Here is a 20992-nt window from a genome sequence, read left to right on the forward strand (position 1 = left end):
AAAGGGAGATGGCGCCTCCCTGGGCAAAATGAGAATTGACAATTCTGCACCTATTCCTAAACTCGAGGTTTCCATTAAGCTCTTTTTAAATCTCATTATTTTCTAGGACTTCTTTTTTTTTTATAGAGAAATCGCCCTTTGCTTTGTAACAATGCAGACATGTTGTGTGCTTCCCTTTCGTTTCTATCCCAGATTAGAAAGGAAGAAGGTTGGCGGACTTGAGGAGGAAAGAGAATGAGAATGATCTGGTGATGGACCATTCTAAATCTCGTCTTAGAGATTCTTCCTAGACCGCCATGAGTCAGCCACCGACGGGGGGCGCTGCCCCTGCTACAGCCACAGCTTCTGCCGCCACCTCTGCCGCTGAGGCTCGCCTGCACCCAGAGGGCAGCAGCAGAAAGCAGCAGCGTGCACAATCACCTGCAAGACTCAGGGATAATTCGGTCCGACAGACAACCGCGACCACCCGGTCCCCCTTGGGGACCGGCGCTAAGCTCAATTCGGTTCGACTGCAGCAGCTGCAGCAGCAGCAAGGCAACAAGACCGGGAGCCGCTCTGTGCCTCCGGCCGGCGCCCGAGGAGGCGGAGGCGGAGGCGGGGTGGAGAAGGCTGCGCCCCTGGCGCCCAAAGGGGCTGTGCCGGGAGCTGTCCACCTCGGGGCTGGTGCTGAAGCGGCCCCTGCGGCGACCCTGGCCCCGGTGGGCGGCAGGAGGCCTGGCCCGACGGAGGAGCCTCCCCGGGAGCTAGAGCCCGTGTCCGCTAAACTCGGGGAACCCCCTCCGCTCGGGGAAGGAGGAGGAGGGGGTGGGGAAGGAGGAGGAGCCGGCAGCGGCTCCGGGGAAAGGGAGGGGGGCGCTCCGCAGCCGCCGCCGCCGCCGCCGCCCAGGGGCTGGCGGGGGAAAGGCGCCCGAGCTCAGCAGAGGGGCGGCAGCGGCGGGGAGGGGGCCTCCCCTTCACCCTCCTCTGCGGGCAGGACCCTAGGCCCCGGCAGCAGAAGCTCCGGAGGCGGCGTCGCGGGGGGCGGCAGCGGGGGCGGAGGGAGCTACTGGAAGGAAGGATGTCTGCAGTCTGAGCTCATCCAGTTCCACCTCAAGAAGGAGCGGGCGGCGGCGGCGGCGGCCGCGGCTCAGATGCACACGAAGAACGGCGGCGGCAGCACTCGCAGCTCCCCGGTCGCTGGCGCCCCTGCCATTTGCGAGCCTCTTGCAGTCCCTCCCGGCTCCCCAATGGCGGCCGCAGCGGAGGGCCCCCAGCAGAGCGCCGAGGGCAGCGCGGCTGGAGGCGGCATGCAGGCGGCGGCGCCTCCGGCGTCGCAGCCGCACCCGCAGCAGCTCCCGGAGCAGGAAGAAATGCAAGAGGAAATGGAGAAGCTGCGGGAGGAGAACGAGACTCTCAAGGTGAGAAGGGTGGGGGGATCCGGTGGGGGAGGGGAGGTGTGGGCCTCGGAGGGTTAGGGCGTGTCCCGCGGGGGGGGGGGCTGTTACCCTGTTAGGGAGCCTTAAAGAGGGAAGGGGACAGGAAATGAGAGGAGGGGTTCCTAGGCTCGTTTCCAGATTTAAAACAGCCTAAGATCAGTAGTCTTGGGTTTAATTTAAATCCAGATTCGGTCCTCCGTTTCTGTAATTATCATGGGTTGTCCCACTTTTTCGTGGAGAGAGGTTGAGTAGGAGAGGAGAGAAGGCCCATAGAAGGCCCGTTTTTATAGTTTCCTCGTGCAGCTCGGTTACTCCTGTCTCACGGAGAGGGGGCAATCAAACTGAGAATTTGGAGTTGGCATGGGGTGTACGTGGTACGTGTCCGAGCGGCGGGGGGCGAGGTTCCTTTTGACGCGCGGCCTGTCACCGCCCCAGAACGAGATTGATGAGCTGAGGACCGAGATGGACGAGATGAGGGACACTTTCTTCGAGGAGGATGCCTGTCAGCTGCAGGAAATGCGCCACGAGTTGGAGCGAGCCAACAAAAACTGCCGGATCCTGCAGTACCGCCTCCGCAAAGCCGAGCGCAAAAGGCTCCGCTACGCACAGACCGGGGAAATCGACGGGGAGCTGCTGCGCAGCCTGGAGCAGGACCTCAAGGTCTGCGCCGCCGGGGCTGGGAGGCGTGGGGCCGGGGCCGCAAGTGGGCACCTCTTTGCCATGAAAGGCCTTCAGCGGTCATGGGCAAAGACACGGCGTTTCGCAGCACTGACCACAAAATACCAGGTTCCGGGCAGGGGAAGGGGAAGAAGAGACCTTTGGGTCTGAGGGGTCTAGCGTGTGTGCAGTGCCTCGCGGAGAGCGAGCCCTGCGAGCTTTCGAGGGAGTAACGGTGACTCTTCCAGACATCGTGGGAGAGGGCGCCTACCCCCCCCCCCCCCAGCAGAAACGCGGGCGTGGCAGAGCGCAGGCTCTGGCGTCGATCTGGCCTCCAGAGCAGCGGGATGTAGACTCCTGCAGAGAGAGGAATTAAAGCCCATGATAGGAACAGCATTGGGACGATATTAGAGCTAAGGTTTCTCTCTGCAAGTCTCCCTATCCTCCTTCCTTTCTGTACTCACCACTTGGCTAACTCCCGGAAAGGAAATCTGTCCAACGTGCCGCCCCTTTTGGAGAAGTAAAGAGTGCAGTAAATGAAAGAACCTCGTTTTTAATGTGAAGTTGTTCCTTTAGAATTTCCCCTAATGGAGAAATTTTAACCCTGAAATAAGTTGTTTAAAGTAGATGTGGTATGTTCAGTTCAGTTTGGCTGTAGGCAGATCCATTGACAATGCAAACCCAGTGTTATCTTCATAACCTTGGACAACCAAGCATAATTTTAATTTTTTAACCTCATCAAGATATTTAAAAAAACAAGTGTAATTATCCTATATTTGTTTTAAAGAAAGCTGTGAGAAAGCATTTCATGAAAGTCATTGTATTATTTCTTTTTTTTTTTTTCTTTTCCTAAGGTTTGTCAAGTGCTCACTATGCACCAAGCACAGTGGGAAGCATTTTTATACACATTAACATTTAGTTATCTATCTAGCTAAAATGTTAGCTCAAGATTTTTTTTAGCACCCATGACGTTAGGATTAGTAATAGCATCATCTTGTATGGAAGCCGAACCTTCTACAGAGGTTATAAGTCCCCAGCCACTATCCTTGGAAATAGGCTAGTAGGTGGCCAGGCTGTGTCCCCACCAGAATAAAACCACGGTCTATGTCCTGAGCTGCTACATCATACTACATATAGGGTTTTGTTCAAACCCTAAAATTTCCAAGATAATCTCCAAACAAAAGGCAAAAATGTACACTGTAATAAGAAAAAAAACAGAAAAAATTTAATCTCAAGTTCTGACATGCTTCCTAAAAGTAAGCACCTGACATTATAGGATCAAAATCCAGGCTCCATTCCCCACCTGTGAAAATTTGTTTTCTGGTCTTTTTAAAAAAAAATTTAATGTTTACTCATTTTTGAGAAAGAGAGGAGAGAAAGACAGAGCATGAGCAGGGGAGGGGCAAAGTGAAAGGGAGACACAAAATTGGAAGCAGGCTCCAGGCTCTGCTCTGTCAGCACAGAGCTTGACGACATGGGACTCAAAACTCATGGACCACGAGATCATGGCCTGAGCTTAACCGACTTAACCGTCAGATGCTTAACTGAGTGAGCCACCCAGGCACCCCCATTTTCCAGTCTTTAAAATGAGTGATAGCGGAAACATCTTGTTTTGTTGTAGAATTAGAGGAGATATATGAAGTTTCTTTACACATGATAAAACACAATTGAACATCTGTTACCTTGGTGTAGTGTAGAGGTTGAGGGAACAGAGTGGAGAGCCAGACTACCTGATCACTTGTTAGCTGTCTGACCTTGAGCATATTATTTCACATCTCTGAGACTCACTTTCCTCATCTGTGAAATAGGAATAATAATAGTACTTATATCATGGGATTGTTGTGAGGGTCAAATTATTTATGTATGTGATGACTTATATGTAAAGCTTTTGGAAAGATGCCTGGTATATTGTAGAAACTATTTGTGTATTGGCTTTTAGTACTTTTAATATGAGTATAACTTTAGCTCACTTATTGTACAGTCTTTAACTATATTTTATTGTTAAAATACTTTAATTTAGGTTGCAAAGGATGTATCTGTGAGACTTCACCATGAATTGGAAAATGTGGAGGAAAAGCGAACCACAACAGAAGATGAAAATGAAAAACTGAGGCAACAGCTTATAGAAGTTGAGATTGCAAAGCAAGCTTTGCAGAATGAACTGGAAAAAATGAAGGAGGTTAGTATTTGATTATCTCACAATATACAACATATACGTTTAGCTCTTTGTTTTTTAAGCTTGTTTATTTATTTATTTTGAGAGGGAAAGAGAGAGGGAGTGTGAGCAGGGGAGGGGGAAGGACATGTGAGATCATGACCTGAGCCGAAATCGAGTCTGGCGCCTAACCAAGTGAGCCCCCAGGTGCCCCCATATATATGTAACATTTTAGAAAAGAATCCCTGGGACTAAAATGACTGTTAAAATAGTGCTGTTTTCTAATGATTTTAGAACAGTTTATTGTTCTCACCCAATATACTAACAGGTACATGATTTCATACTAATTAATAATTAGCAAAAGAAAACTGACCTCAGGCCTGCCTCTTGTGTGAAATACATGAGTTCTGACTGAGGTTTCACCTCTAAATATGTGTTAAAGAAATTATACAGCTATACCAGACACACAGGATGTCCAAGTATGAAGGACTAAGCCTGGTGTTAGTTGAGAGGAAGAACTAGTCCTGTGATTACTTCTAAGTGCATAGACCCACAGACTTTTGGAGTGAAAAGGCCATTAAAACCATTGACTATAATTGAATTGAATTGAACCAAATCAAATCATTGCTTGAATCCTCTTTGTAACAAAGCCTCCAAACCATCTAATGCTTAGGACATCACCAGTGACTAACCTTTAAGATCATTTGCAGTATCCAATTCTGTCACAGCATAACTCTGTTGAAAGGTTTTCTTTGTTTTGAGTTGAAATCTATTTCATTGTAACCTTAACCAATTCATCTTAGTTCTTCCTCTTTGGTGTAGAAGAGTCAAGAGTTCTCTTCCACATCAGGTATTTGGAGTTTCTACCATGTTTCCCCTAGATCTTCTGAAAGAACAAAACTACTATCAAAGGAAGTAAATTGGAGGAGAAAAGACACAGAAAAGATTTATCAAGAAGTAATTAGCTTTGTGATAAGTAGCAATTTGAATTAAAATAATATTCCTTGAAAACTGCCTGAGAATGTACAATGCATTTGTGGAATCTATTATTGAGCATTAGCTGCTACTCATGTAGTCTTCTGGACACTTTCCCTCTGCTTAACTATGCAGAATTTAAATGAAAATCCTAATCCTTCCATGGACTAAATGAGATAATGCATCTTCCATTGCTATGCTTATCTCAAAATGATATAAAAATATATTTACCATGTAAAAGTGAAAATATCAAGTCTGATTAAGAATATATGTCAAGGAGGTGCTTGTGTGGCTCAGTTGGTTAAAGGACTGACTCTTGATCTTGGCCAAGGTCATGATTTTACAGGTTCATGGGATTAAGTGCTGAGTCAGCTCTGCACTGACAGCGAGAAGCCTGCTTGAGATTCTCTCCTTCTCCCACTGCCTCTCTCTCTCTCCAAAGAAATAAACTTTAAAAAAATGTCAGTAATTTGTAGAAAATGGTTTAAGTGGGGTAAACTATTTTGTGATCTAAGTTTCTACTTGTTGTTATATTATCCTGATTTAAACATTTTTTGACATGACAAATTAGTGTAAAACTATTTTAATGATATGTAATTCTTGACTAATGCCTAAGGATGGCTGTGTGCTCCAATATGGAAGCTGAGAGCCATGTGACTATCTTTACCAGTAACCAATGGAGTAATTTTAAAAGGCTTCTAACTTGCCTGTTTATTTGGTTGTAAAATGTTGTTTTAATGATTCTCAACGTCTCCTGCAGCTATCATGACTTTTATCATGAAATACAGGACATTACCTTTAAAGAGTAGCATAGATTTTTTTTTCCCTGAAGTTAAGAGATCAAATATGAAATTATATAGGTACAAGTATATGTTTCTTAAACAGTAATGTAAAGTTGAAGTGTGTCAAAAATGAAAGTTTAATTTCCAGGAAGAAAATGAAGTAGGTGGCTGTGTTAATTTGCTAGGGTTTGCCATAACAAAACACCACCAACTGTGTGGTGTAAACAATAGAAATTTATCTTCTCACTGTTCTGGAAGCTGGAAGTCCAGAATCAACGTGAAGGAAGCCCTTCTGAGGGCTGTACAAGAAGGATCTGTTCCAGGCCTCTCTTCTTGGCTTATAGATGACCATCTTCATGTTCACACTGCATTCTCCCTATAGCTATCTATGTCCAAATTTCCCCTTTTCTGGACATCAGTCATTGTAGATTATGGGCTACGTAATTTTAGGTTGTACACTGTAGATTGATTGCCTCTGTAAAGACCCTATTTCCAGATAAGGTCACATTCTTATGTACTTAGAGTTACAGCTTCAGCATGTGAATTGAGAAGACACAATTCAACCCATAACCATAGCAATTAAACAAAGGAAAGAGAAAGTTCTTTCTTCCTATAAGCAAGCAAAGAAAAAGTTCGTTGTCAGTTCCATTAGGTTTCAAGTCAGAACAAACTTCATTTGATGACTAGGAATAAGAGAAATATTTTGTGATTTGGTATCATGTTAATGTTTTTTAAGTGAATATCTGGAAAGTTGGATTTAAGAATGGTATAAGAGCTTTCTGATTTCATTCTGGGTCCAGAAAAGTGGAAAATGTCTATAGACTACTGTCTATTAGCCAGACAGATGTGACCTCTCCCATTGTAAATAAAGCCAAAATGATCTGGCCACCAAGAAGAAGCACTGGAGCCTGAGAAGGTCCTCAGGAGAATCATTATAAAAATACACTTCCTTGATACTGTTTCCTACACTCTTCCTTATAACTATTTCCTCCTTTAGGGCTCTCACTCTGATTTGGGAAAAGTCTTACAGCACCAAGGATGTGGGTATATGTTCACGCCAAAAAGGAAATTCACATTCTCCTTGGAGTTATAAATGCCAAACTCCAATCCCTAAGTGGAAACTGCAACAATGAAATCATAAGGAATGTAGGAACATATATTCAGGATGTCAGCATTTAAAGTAACCTTTTATTAAAAAGATGGGCTCTAAACTAGCATTCCCAGTTTGGGAAGGTGGGTAGCGGTTGGGGGAAAAAAAACAGGAGTAGAGAGAAAGCACATGAGAGTGGAAGATAAAGATCTAGGGGATTCTAAATGTAATAAAGGAAAAATGGAAAATATTCTGGCAGGAAAGTTCTGGTAATCATTTATTTGAGGTTGATATTCACAGAAAAATGTCAGGAACAGAAAAGGTAGTTTTATTTGGAAATCAAGAATGTTTCATTAAAATGAGGTTTTTATAATGGTAACTTTGTTATCTTCCAAGAAGATCAATATTGAAATTGAGCTGCAATAAGTGGCTCACTTTGTGGGGTAGGAGCTGTGAGTTTGAAGCCTGACTTGGCCTCTATATGACTGTGACAGCTTCAGTGAAGCATCTGCTTCCTTGGTTGTAAAATGAAAACATATTCAAGTCCTTGGATAGGGTGAACTACACCACTGACATCCCTTTGTGGCCTTCTAATCAGAGGAGAAAATAGAATCGGGCCAAGCTTTGCATTATGAAGAAAAGACAAAAGTTATGGAGTAAATTATAAAATGGTAAGTAGAATATACTAGAGAGAAGCAATCCTCTAACTCTCAGTTTTTAGTTTCTTATATGGAGTCATATAGATGTTGAACAGCACAACTGGGACCAGTAGGCCATCTGCTGGAGTTTGGAAGCCATTTACTAAGAGTTTAATTGGCTTCAAGGGTGTTGACCAATTGCTCTCAAGGCTAGTGGTTGCACAAGGTCCTCTGCACCTGCTCACATCCATCTGCTTATCTTCTTCCTCTGAGACTGTGGAGTACGCATTAGGGGATACGAAGGGTTGAGTAGAGGCAGGATAGACGTAATTAGTTGAATCTACTGCAACTCATTGCTTGCATTGAAACAGTTGATAGTCTGCCAACTGCAAACAAGAGGGACCTCTTAGGATGCTGCCTTAGAATTGTAATGGTATTCTCATCCGATTACAAAACATTGATTGCTACTAGCAGTATGCTTTCTTGCTGTAGAAAAATGCCTTTCTTTTACATAATCTGCCAAAAATGATGGTCTTTCAGCATCACAAATAATCAGAGACTGGTTTTGCAAAAGTTACTTCATGGAAACTATGACTAGCTTGTTGTTTGAATGCCAGGACAGGCTACTGCACAGGTAGCATAAAGTGAGGAAGGATATGGAGGAAGCTCTGTGCAGGATGGGTCTCTGCCACAATTAATTGAAGGTCACTGCCCTTCATGAAGCCCTTCTGCTGTAGGAAGAAACTTTGCTTTGAGAGCTTTGAAACACTGTGCTCTTCAGAAGGGAGAGGTCTTCTCATGTCACCTTTAAGATCTGACACTTGGAAAAACATTGATGACAGACAGTGGAGGAAAGAAATAACCAATAGAGACCTTTGAAGATAGAAAGGAGGAAAGACTAACTGAGATGATGACGATAAATGTTTTCTGATCTTTTTTATTTAAGAATCTATGCACTTTGTGTTATTTCATCCCTTAACCTCATGCAAGTCTTAAAATAATTTTCTTAACTTTTCCTAGTGTTTGCTCTAGAGGGCTCTTAACTTGCCTACTGCAATAGCACTATCTATCTTGGGACTTTTATTTTCTGTGCACTTGGTTAATAGATTCTATCTATTACAACGAACTCTCATTCTAGAGCACAAAAATAATTAGTACCATAAATTTCAACAGTAGTCTTTCTCTTTTTTTAAAGAATATATCTGCTCAGACTCTCTTTACAGGCAGAACACTTTAATAAACAAATGCTTATCTTGCACATTTACCTCTGCTTATTTATTTTCTTATACAAATTATGGTTTTGAGTATTCATTATTCAACTTTACTTGTTTTTGATAGGACATGTTATATATAAAGTGCAAAAAAATGCTGAGTAATAAATCAGCCAAGATGCTGCTTTTTAAAAAGAGAGATTTCTTTGGCATTCAAATATTTTTTACCCTGGTTCTGGTAGTTATACTTTAAAAAATAGAAGAGCAGCCATTGATCTTTTTAAATCAAATTGCCATAAATATTTTTAAATGCATCAATTAAACACTATTACTTTAGTCACATCTTCTCAGAGGTGGTAGTATGTTGAATAACACAGGCAAGAATAATATAGACTAAATTAAAAGCAAAAATAATGTGCCAGGTGAACAGAGGAAAGCTCATTTTCCAGGTTACTGTATGTCATGACTGTATTTTCCAAGTCGTATTTATTTAGGAATCATAAACTCTGCTGAATTTTTTTTTTTCATGAAATTGCATATGCAGCTGTATGCACTCTGAAGTGATTCCTAGGACTCAGTCGGTCCTGAGGAAGTGGCTCTTTTCTCTCACCCAGATGCCAACCTCCTAGCAAAAGCAAAGAAGTATACACAGATAAGAAAGTCAATATTGGTGGAGTATTTTGTAAAATATACAGAACTTTTATTGTAGACTTCAAATTTCTGTTTATTTACATGAAGAGCAACAAAGCTTTCAAAGCTTTGAAAGTAAAGGTTCTTCCTGCTGCCAGTTTGTGTCTTGGCTGGAATCTTGAACTTCATATTCTTCAAGCATTAAGGCACTGTGTAAATATAAATTTTACCTAATTAAGCATCTCCTTTTGATATATTGGGTTCACATTTCAAATATCTATTAATTTTGATGTTTGCAATGGCAAGGCTTCACAGAAAATGTTCAATAAATATATGATGAAATGTTTGTTGCATTTGCTGGTAAACCATATTGATGGGAGTTAAGTCTCCCCAAGACTCTACGGAGGTAAGCCGTGGACTCTACCAGTTTAACAGGGGTCCTGGGACTCTAGGGTGAACTTTGAGTGATCCACATGTAAGAGAAGAGTAGCTTATGTATGTTTAAATATCTCCATGGGACTACTTCACCTACACAGGTATTAAAGAGATATTTACTTCTCTGACTTCTTTTTCCAACCTACCTTAAAAAGGAATTTGAAATGGTTCTCAATAAATCATAACTGTTGCAATCAGGGTTTAAAATTTTGGCCAAGTAAGAATTCTGGGAAGATAATACATACTCCAATATATACACATAATATACACTTACTCCAAGAGATGTGCATTGCTGGGAAACAGTTCTGAGTTTAAGAACAATCGGAGGAGGGGCAAGATGGCGGAGAAGTAAGGAGCTCCGTACTTGCACTCGCGCCCATACCTCACACGGAAAAGATCTGAGTTTAAGAACAATCAAGGCAGGGAGAGAAATATTGAAAGTAATTCTTTCCTGAATGTGACTGGATATTCAAGCAATATCCAAGTTTCATAGGAGGTCTTCAGAGTAACTATGAACAAAATTAATCACACACAGACCTCAGAGGACAACCGGTAGATGGCTGAGCCTTCATAACAACTGGAAATTTTCATTCATGCAATCAATAAATTAAGAATTATAGTTTTTTGGAAAATAAAATTAGACATTTTGTCATTAGCTGTGAATTTGAGTGTGGCTTATTAGAAAGTGCATATGTCATGGAGTCTAGAAACTGACTTTGAGGCCCACTTCTCATACCTTGTGAATTTTGAGCAAGTGTCTTGAATTTTTAGGCTTCGGTGTCTTTTTTCATAAATCTAGAAGTTAAACTAAATACTCAAAGGCTCCTAGGAAAATGTCATTTTCTACTTTGTCAGTTATTCATCTCTGTTCTCCCTGAAAATTTTATTTATAGTCAGGTATGCCAGTCTGTTTCAGTACTATTATTTTATTACTCTAATTATTTTCTTTCATTTATTCAACCAACAGATATTTATTGAATAGTAATTTATTACCCACTAGTAATGCCTACAGACACCACACAGAGGATACAAAGATACAGATATCAGGGTGTTGCATTACACAGACTTCATACTAAATGAGTACTGTCATCAGTTAAACATCCAAACATTTTTCTTTTGCTATTATTGAAATAGTATGATTTCTCTGACATTTTCTGAGGGTGAAAGTTTTTATGTTTCCAAAAGCATAATAAAAATCTTCTTGAGGTCATTAGGCCTTTGTTTGTGACAGACAAAACCCTCATGTCGAATGGACCCCCATTAAACAGCTAGTCTTTTCCTTAAGGATCTCTGATGGGTGTAGCTGTGACCTAACTGGTTCCTGTGGTGCCTGTAGGTTTGGGGGGCTGTAATTAACATGATTCTCTACCACTCCCTTGGCTGCTTGTTAAGGGCTGTGCTTCTAGTGGTGGAGAAAATAGCATCTGCTTTCTGTCTCAGCAAACCTTTGATCTGACTTTAATTTAGCAAACATTTATTGAGTATATATAGAATGTATAACAAAATAACAGTTAGTATAACCATGAGGGTAGTTTCTGACCTGAAGTCAATTACTTTCTGATAGAAAAAACAGCCTTATAGAAGGTGTACTTTGACAATATTTACACATATGCATTACTGTACTGAACGCTTTGATATTCATGATCTCAGAAGGGAAAACTCTAAGTATACGAGGTCAATACCTGTTTTGTTCACTGTGGCAACCTCAACATCTACTTCAGTGCCTGTCATGTAATCAGTTAGACCACGTTTTTCTTTAATATTATAACTGTTATTCCGTATTTAATTTGTATATATCTTTTTCCCACTCTAGACTGTAAACCCCCTGGGAGTAAGAACTAAATCTTGCCTTATTCATCATTGTGTCCACAACAACCAGAAGCTGTTGACACAAAGTTGATTAAACAATAAATAATTTTGAATGAGAAAATGTAGTTAGGAGAGGTGTTTCAGGCCATATTTTGTGGAGAGAACAAGAACTATGACTCAGAAACAAGGCTTTTTCTGTGGTGCTCAGTGCAATACAAACATGAGTTGAAGGGGCTCCAGACTCACCCTGCTCCCAGAACGAGAGATCTCTTGATACTATTGTCTCTTAGAAACTTCTAGTCCTCTACCTTACTTCTCCCAAACCTCAGTTATTCCCCAGAAACAACAAGTCTTTCCTAAAATAAGGTCTCATGGGCTTCTGAGGATGGAGAATGAGGACAGGGGCTCAAAAACAAGACAGCTCTGACACCCTAGACCTCGGTTCTGCATCTGACTTCTGTATCCTTTGGTGAGACAGTATGAAATGCAGGTTTAGAGAGTAAGAGAAGGCTGCAGGTCTTGACACTCCCAAGAAAATCCAACTGTTTGCTTTAAATCTTCAGTGTTGACATAGTCAATTTAGCAGTTAATTTGACTAGAGAGATAAGGAAAATTACTCCAGGGCCACAGTAGTTCAACAGCTACCATTGTTGAGTGCCAATCTCTGTGGCAGATAGTGTATGTATAATTATGTTGTTGATAGTTTCATTTTAGAGATAAACACTGAAGGCACAACAAAGCCAATATCACTGGTAAGCCAGCAGGGTACATACTGATCTGCCTGTCTCTAAGCCCATGTTCTCCACTGGCCCATGCTGCACAACCACACTATTGGGACTCAGAGTCCACCCTGCATAGCCACTTCTATCTTCCAGACCCACAAATGATCTGCCTTCTTTAGGGACCTCAATTCTCCTAGAAATTCCAAGTCCTGAACCTCTAGTCCACATTTAGAAAAGTCCTTTAGCAAGGACTTCCAAAGCATCTAAAGGAAAACTCCATTTTATCTCACAGGAAGGAAGTCTTTGGAGAGAACAAAGAAACTGGGACCCCAGGGCTAAAAAATGTGTTTTTGGGTCTGTTGATGCTGTCTCTTCTTTTTATACAGACTTAATACCTGTGTTATTTCAGATAAGTCACTTAATAGCTGACTCTCAATTTAATCACCTCTTAAAGGAAAATAAATATTTTCCCTATGCAACCCATTCACAAGACAACAGAAGATAATATGTGTGGTGTGTTTTATAAACCATAAAATTGCATAGACATCAGATGTTCTTGTTATCACATAGTTCTAGATGAGCTGATTAAGACTTAACTCTTAAAGAGAATGTTTAAATCCATGAGAGTGACATTTTAGACTTATCCAGAAGTCTGATTTTTCTACAGGGGGCTTAAAAACACTTTTCCATTCTCTTTCCCAATGAATGTGTATGACTGTGAAGTTCTCCTTTATAGGTCACCTCACTGTAGAGCCATTCTAACTGCTACGTATCCTGTTCCCTCTTCCACAGGGCATGTCCTTAGTCCTTACTGCTTCACCATCCAGTACCTCACATTTGCAGAAATTTCAAGGGAGGTGCAAACAATCCAGCTATACTGTCTGCCCCTGTACTCACCCATAGAGCTGACCACCGATTTTTGTCTGGATAATTGTCTCTCCTACCTTTGCTGCTTGATAAATATTTTTCTTAAAGAGAAACATCTTAATAGAAAGAGGAGGGCTATTGTATTCAGGTTCAAGATACTTTAGATTGCTCTGTGCATTTCAGTGACTCCACAGCTAAATTCTATGCTCTCTGAATTTAAGAACTGTATTTCTATTTAATTCACACACAGAGACTGTTATTAAGAACTGTATTTGTGTTTAATTCATACACAGAGACTGTTACAAATACAAAAACTGTAAATGCTTGGCCAAGAGAAGAGGTATTTAGGAAGATATGATTGCTGTCAGAGGAGCTCATCTTTAGCTCTTAAATTAGAATTTACTCGGTTCCTTTGTTTTCCAATGCTTGTGTTACATTGGAGTAAATATACTATGCAATTTCACTGTATATTAAGAAGTATTTTCCAAGTTGAAAATTCAGTTATATCTTGAAGATTTTAGACTTCATTGCATTTTAATGGAAATACAATCACTTATTTGATGTCTCCATTCTAATTCCATTTTTACATTTCAGGGTCAGTTAAACTGATCTTTATCCAGATGGTAAATGACATTTGAAGATGACATTTAAAGATGTCATTTAGTTTCTCTACTGACATTTTCCATTTTATACTTATATATTTCACTTAATAGGGCCATTTATATTCAGCGTGATTCAACTCAGAAGTGCTTAAAATTAAAAATTCAAAGTATTCTATATTCATCTGCTGGCTAGCTTAGTTATTTCCAATTTGTCTAGCCAGTTAATCGTGGTGTTAAGTGGTTAATAAAATTAACTACATTATTTTTTCCTTTCTTTCACAAAGTAAGCATTCTTACCATTACATTGACCAGCAACCTTGAACAATAGCAGAAATAACTAGACAGCCCAAATGATTATTGTATTCAAGTGCATAATGAGTGGCTAATATGTTAGTATGTGATTGTATCTACCACCCCCTTGCATATGGACCAAAAGATTTTCATTGAACTTTATCAAATGGTAGCCACCTGTATGTATTCAAGAGGATCTGTTTTATGTAAAGTATTATTCTTCAAGGATAAAATACAGCTATTAGGTTCATTTCTTTAGAGGTATGGCTACATTCAAAATAGAAAAATTATGTTCTGCAATGACTTGGAAGGTAGTTATTCTATTTTTAATTCCACTAGTATTAATCTTAAGGTTTTTTGAGGTTTTTTTTTTGTAATACATGTATGATTCTCAATTTTCTCAACTACCAAAATCAAGAATAAAACAAGGAATTAAGAATTATTTCAGTTAACCCAATTCTTTGGATTACTCTCTGGTCTTTGTTAACATAGGATTATAAACTAAGATTGTTACTATTATTTAGTGTTATAGTATATAGTTTGAATTTAAAGAATATCTTTTGCTTTATATGTAATTCAAACAATATACATTCAGTTTCAATACTTAACTATCACTGATTTTAAACTACAGCTACATTTCTGAAACCTCAGTTTTAACTAATCTTTAATTGATTAGATAATGATCTTGATTTTTTTCTAACAGCAAAGGTTTGTAGAGGTTAGCCTTTTCTGAGCTTTTGTACTTTTGAAAATAGCCTTTATACTTTTGACCTCACACAGGAATGACAAGATGGCGTTACTGAGTCAAAATTTTTTCTTTTCACATTATATATTCTGCTCCATTATCTTCTGGAATTTGTTTTGGAGTGGAGAGATATGAGATTAGTCTGACTTTGATTCCTTCGTAGATCAGATTGCTTTCTCTCTACATATTTATAGATATTTTTCTTTACGCTTTCTATCAATCAGGATCCTCCAGTAGATGGATCATGTAAATAGGATTACTCACAGTGATGTGGGCAGGATTAAGGGAACATGCTCTTAATTTGGGTTGGTGAGACATTCAGAGAAGACTGACAACACATGGAACCCATCACCACCTCTAGATATAAGGACACTGCTAAGGAAAAGATGTTACAGGGGCTGGTGAAAGCTGGGACTGTAGAGGAGGAACCCCCCCTCCTTCCCAGTGGGAGTTGTGTTCTGGAGGGTTCTTAGCTACTGCTAAGATATGGTGTTGACAAAGTGAGGGAGTGAGGAGAGATACTGTGAACTCTCTCTCCTCCTACCCTCCATTGCTCAGCACTTCTGCCAGTGCCTTCTATTGACCAAACTCAACTAGAAGACTTGTGGCAGGCAAGGGAGCCTGGGCAGAAATGTATGCAGGGAGCAGCCTCCTGAGGCACAGAGCAGGACAGAGAAGGGGCAATAATGAGTTTGGATAGCTAAGGAGAATAACCAGTTCAAAAACATTGCCAGGACATATCTAGGTGATGGTCTTTGTCTCTTTAATCTGAAAATTACTATTTATTAATTATCTCAGAGGAGCTTTCTTGTAGTATAAGCTTGTCAATCACACATACTCTATTTCCTCTTCTTTACATTTTCTTCACTTTGTGCCCCTTCTGACTATCTTCTCATTCCTTCACCTTCTTTTTGTCCTTTTCACCTGTGTCCTCGGATTTCTCAACATTGTTCTCAGTATCAGTGAGTTAATTTTCTGGTATGTCAGTCGTGCTCTTTGAAGACTCGAGTGCAAAATTTGATTCTTGCATTGAAGTTGAGTGTCCTCTGTGAGTTTTCTTATTCCCAACACCTTCCTATTCTTCAGATCTTAATTTTTTAAAAATGTTTTATTTATTTCTGAGAGAGAGAGAGAGAGAGAGACAGCATGAGCAAGGGAGGGTCAGAGAGAGAGGGAGATACAGAATCTGAAACAGGCTCCAGGCTCTGAGCTGTCAGCACAGAGCCTGACGCGGGGCTCGAACCCACGAACCATGAGATCATGACCTGAGCCGAAGTCAGATCCTTAACCGACTGAGCCACCCAGGTGCCCCCTATTCTTCAGATCTTAATATTCCCTATGATCTTTTATTTTTAGCTTATAGAGGCCATGTTCATTATCTTATTAAGGATACAATATTCTTAAAGCTACCTTGTTTTTCAGAATAAATAGTTTTTAGATATATATTTTTGTTTTTCCCCCCTTTTCTCTTTAGCTGAATACCTTTTTCTTAGTTTCCCCAATATGTTTTATTGTATACAGCCTTATTGGAATATAGTCTACATACCATAAATTCATTTTAGGTATAGAATTTAATGCTTTTAGTAAATGTACAGAGTTGTGGAACCATCTCTATAATACAATTTTAGAACATTTCTATCACCCCCCAAAAAGATCTATCTACAGTGTTCACTTGCTGTCACCTCCTGTTTTCACTCCTAACCCCAAACAAGCACTAATCTGTTTTCTAAATCTATAGCTTTGTATTTTCTGAATATTTCATACAATTATAATCATACAAGTATTGACCTTTTGCATCTCACTTCTTTCACTTAGCCTAATGTTTTTCAGGCTGATCCTTATAGTATGTATCAATACTTCATCCCTTTTTTATGTCCAAGTAATATGCTTTTTTTAATTATTTATTTTTATTTTTATTTATTTTTTTGAGAGAGACAGACAGAGCATGAGTGGGGAAGGGGCGGAGAGAGATGGAGAGACAGAATCTGAAGTAGGCTCCAGGCTCTGAGCTGTCAGCACAGAGCCAGATGCGGGGCTCGAACTCACAAACCATGAGATCATGACCTGAGCTGAAGTCGGACGCTTAACCAACTGAGCCACCCAGGTGCCCCATATTTCCAAATAGTATTTGAATATATATGTATACATACACCACATTTTGTTTATCCATTCATCAGTCGATGGACATTAGGGTTTTTTTCCCCCATTTTTATGAATAACGCTACTGTGAACATTCATGTAAAAGTCTTTGTGTGGACCTATGTTTTGGTTTCTCTTGGGTAGAAATCTAAGAATTTATGGGTCATACAATGAAGTTATGTTTAACCTTTTAAAGAAACTGCCAAACTGTTTTCCAAAGTGGCCGAATCATTTTACATCCTTACCAGCAAAGGAGGAGGGTTCAGTTTGTCAACATCCTTGCCAACCCTTATTGGCGATCTTTTTTATTACAACTCTTATATTGAGGTATATTTATGTGGTATGTCATTGTGGCTTAATAATGTGGAACATTTTTTCCTGTGCTTATGTGCCATTCATGTATCTTCTTTGGTATAATGTCTATTTAATTTTCTGTTCATTTTAATTGGATTGTCTACTTATTCTTGAGTTTTAATATAAACTTCATATATTCTGAATACAAGTCTTTTATCAGATGTATGATTTGCAATGCTTTCTGTGTCACTTGTCTTTTCACTTTCTTTATGATGCCATCTGCAGTGCAAAAGCTTTTTATTTTGATGAAGTCCAACTTATGAATGTTTTTCTTATATCATTTATGCTTTGGTGTTATATCTAAGAAATCCCTGCCTGACCTGCAGGAAAATGACTCTGCTGGTTTTCTAAGAGTTTTACTACTTTTGGCTATTATGTGCAGGCCTCTGATCCATTTTGTGTTAACTCTTATGTATGGTGTGAGTTAGGCATCTAAATTCATCTTTGTGCGTCTGGATCTCCAATCACCCTAGCACTGTTTGTTGAAAAGATTATCCTTTCCCGCATTGAAATGCCTTTGTCCAATGTACTTTTATCTCTTTTTCCACTTCTTTTTCTTTTTAGAAAATATCATTGAATGTCAAACTTTCTTTTTAAATTCAATGTTGGCTAAAGACACTCACTGTGTAATTTTTGCTTAGTTCCTCTCACTGTTTACATTCAGATCCAGAGCTATAGAACAACTTGATATACTCAGCTCCAGCCCAGCGTCTGACAGCTGGTAGACATTTATCTAGTTCTGGCCTTTTCTGAAGGAATGTGAGAACGTCTACTACTGCAGCACTCAGGCATGCTGACTGTGAAGAAAATTTGAATCTTAGAAAAATTTTAAACATCTTGTAGTTGTTCTTTTCTTACATCTGGTATGTGAAAAATAAACCCCTAATTTGGGTGTTCCCTAGGCTTTTCTGCTTGTGCTTCTACTCATGAAGCCTTGGATAGGGAAAGAATATGTCGAATGATACATTGCACAATTAATCATCTAGCTCTTACCCTGCTACATTATTGGAGTATTGGAGTACTGGAGTTTTAATAACCTGAGAGCTGCTGATTGCAAATAAGCCCAGCCCTTTCTCCAAAAACATGATAAAGCAGTCTCTGCACAATATTTATGCATGTGCTGGGGAAAGGAGGGTTGGGGTGTAGAAGTGCTGGCTACCTAGGTGTCTGTTTTTTAATAACTTTATTGAGGCTTGTTTTACATATCATATAATCAACCCATTCTAACTATGCAATTCAGTGATCTCTAAGTACATTTTCCAAGGTGTGCAATTACTACAATAAATTAGTTTTAGAACTTTTTTGTTACCTCATAATCTCTCATACCCAGTTACTGTTAAGCCCCATTCCTTCCCTCTCTCTTGCAACTCCAGCAATCACTAATCTGCTTCTTATATCTATTGATTTGCCTTTTCTAGACAATACATATAAGTGGAATCATATAGTATATGTCTATTACATTTGGCTTCTTTCACTTCACATGATTTTGGGAATCATCCATGTCATATCATGTATCAGTAGTTCATTCCTTTTTTATTTTTTTAAGTTTATTTACTTATTTTGAGGGGGGGTGCAAGACAGAGTAAGGGAAGAGCAGAGTGAGAGGGAGAGAGAGAATCACAAGCAGCCTCCGCACTGTCAGCACAGAACCTGACGTGGGGCTCGAGCTCAAAATTGAGATCATGACCTGAGCGGAAATGAAGAGTGAGACCCTTAACTGGCTGAGCCACCCAGCATCCCGTTCCTTTTTTAAAAAATTTGCTGAATTGTGTTGTATGGACACCATGTTTTATTTATCCATTCACCAGCAGATGCACATTTGAGTTGAGCTATTATGAATAATATTTCTAAGAAATTTTCTTGTGTAAATCTTTTTGTGAATACGAGTTTTCATTCCTCTTGGGTATATACCTGAAAGTGGAATTGCTGAGTCATATGGCAAACTTGTGTTTAACCTTTAAGAAACAGAGATGTTTGGTTTTGTTTGGTCTGCATTTCCAGTTCTGTTTCCGACAGTAAATGTTACACATAAGATACATTATGTTTCTTTGTTGAATTCCACTGATGCTACTGTTGAAGGAAATTTTTCTCAGATTCTGGAAAGTGTTTGACTCTTAACCTCAGTTTCCAGTGTTACTGCATTTGTATTTTTATCTTGGTATTAAAGTATACTTTATATACTTCATGTTATATTTGGCCAAAATTTTTTCTTTCTTTCTTTTTAATGTTTTATTTACTTTTGAGAGAGAGAGAGAGAGAGAGAGGGAAAGGAAGAGGATGCAGAGAGGGGAAGAGAGAGAGAGACAAAGGATCCAAAGCAGGCTCCATGCTGACAGCAAATAGCTCCATGTGGGGCTCGAACACACTGGCTTGAACCCACGAACTCCAAGATCATGACTTGAGCCAAAGTCAGCTGCTTAACCAACTGAGCGACCCAGATGCTCCTATATTCAACCAAAATTCTTTCTAATTGACTAACAATGTAAAACAGTAAGTTTTTTTTTAAAAAAAATAACACCTTAGGGGACACGTGGGTAACTTAGTCTGGTAAGCATCCGCCTGTGGCTTTGGTCATGATCTCACAGTTCATGAGTTTGAGCCTTGCGTTGGGCTCTGTACTGACAGCTCAGAGCCTGGAGCCTGCTTCAGATTCTGTGTCTCCCTCTCTCTCTGCCCCTCCCCCACTTGTGCTGTCTCTCTCTCTCTCTAAAATAAAGAAATAAACATGAGAAAAAAGAAAGAGTTAAAAAAAATACCTTAGGAAATTAATCTGGTTCATCTCTGATTCCTACCCATAACTTCCTTAATATATGGAATATTTTATTTTTATTCCATTTATATCTGATGCTCTTATATTCATGCATGTATTCCCCTCAAGTACTTTTTTATTATATATAATGGCACTACTATATGCATAGCTGTTAAGTTGATCTCCTGTCTAAAAAAGATTCACGTCCACATGTGTGTATACTTTAGGATTATATCAAGGGACTAAGTAAACTTACTTAGTCTAGAATGGTCCTTGTTTTTGTTCAAATTCAAATTTCAGAAATTTTGTGATTGCCCATTTATTCCAAAATTACTTTGAAATGAACTGACTAATTTGGTCAACTACAATACACTTCCGAAAGATATTACGATATCTCTCAATATGAAGCAAAATCAGATTGTAACATTTCAATGAGTATGTGTTCTCTAGTGACAGCTATATTCAAACTGTGTGTTTGGTATATAGATAGAGGTTGCAGAGATTCTGTTTGTCTCTGTGTTTTAGAATCCACGGAGCAGTGTTTAAGATATGCTGAAATTCCTTCTAGGACCTAAAACACATATGTGTATACACATATATGTTCCAACACATATATACATATACTCACATACTCACATATCCACATAGACATGCACACATACTCATGCACATTTGCTCTATGAAGGTGAACATACACATACATACAAAACACACCTCATGGATGTG

At 39.6% G+C, this 20992-nt stretch overlaps 1 protein-coding gene across 1 annotated transcript in view; it reads left to right on the forward strand.

The window, feature by feature from the left end:
• Positions 1 to 283: 283 nt before the first annotated feature.
• The window catches only part of SOGA3 (SOGA family member 3), a 51309-nt gene continuing 30600 nt past the window's right edge, over positions 284 to 20992 (forward strand). The window contains exons 1-3 of the mRNA XM_039255846.1: positions 284 to 1397; positions 1851 to 2075; positions 4093 to 4251. Coding sequence (XP_039111777.1) covers positions 297 to 1397; positions 1851 to 2075; positions 4093 to 4251 — 1485 coding nt within the window. The 5' untranslated portion in view covers positions 284 to 296. The remainder of the gene's footprint in view (positions 1398 to 1850; positions 2076 to 4092; positions 4252 to 20992) is intronic.

This window comes from Hyaena hyaena, unplaced genomic scaffold (assembly GCF_003009895.1).
Source record: "Hyaena hyaena isolate Hyena2069 unplaced genomic scaffold, ASM300989v1 scaffold_549, whole genome shotgun sequence".
NCBI lineage: Eukaryota > Metazoa > Chordata > Mammalia > Carnivora > Hyaenidae > Hyaena > Hyaena hyaena.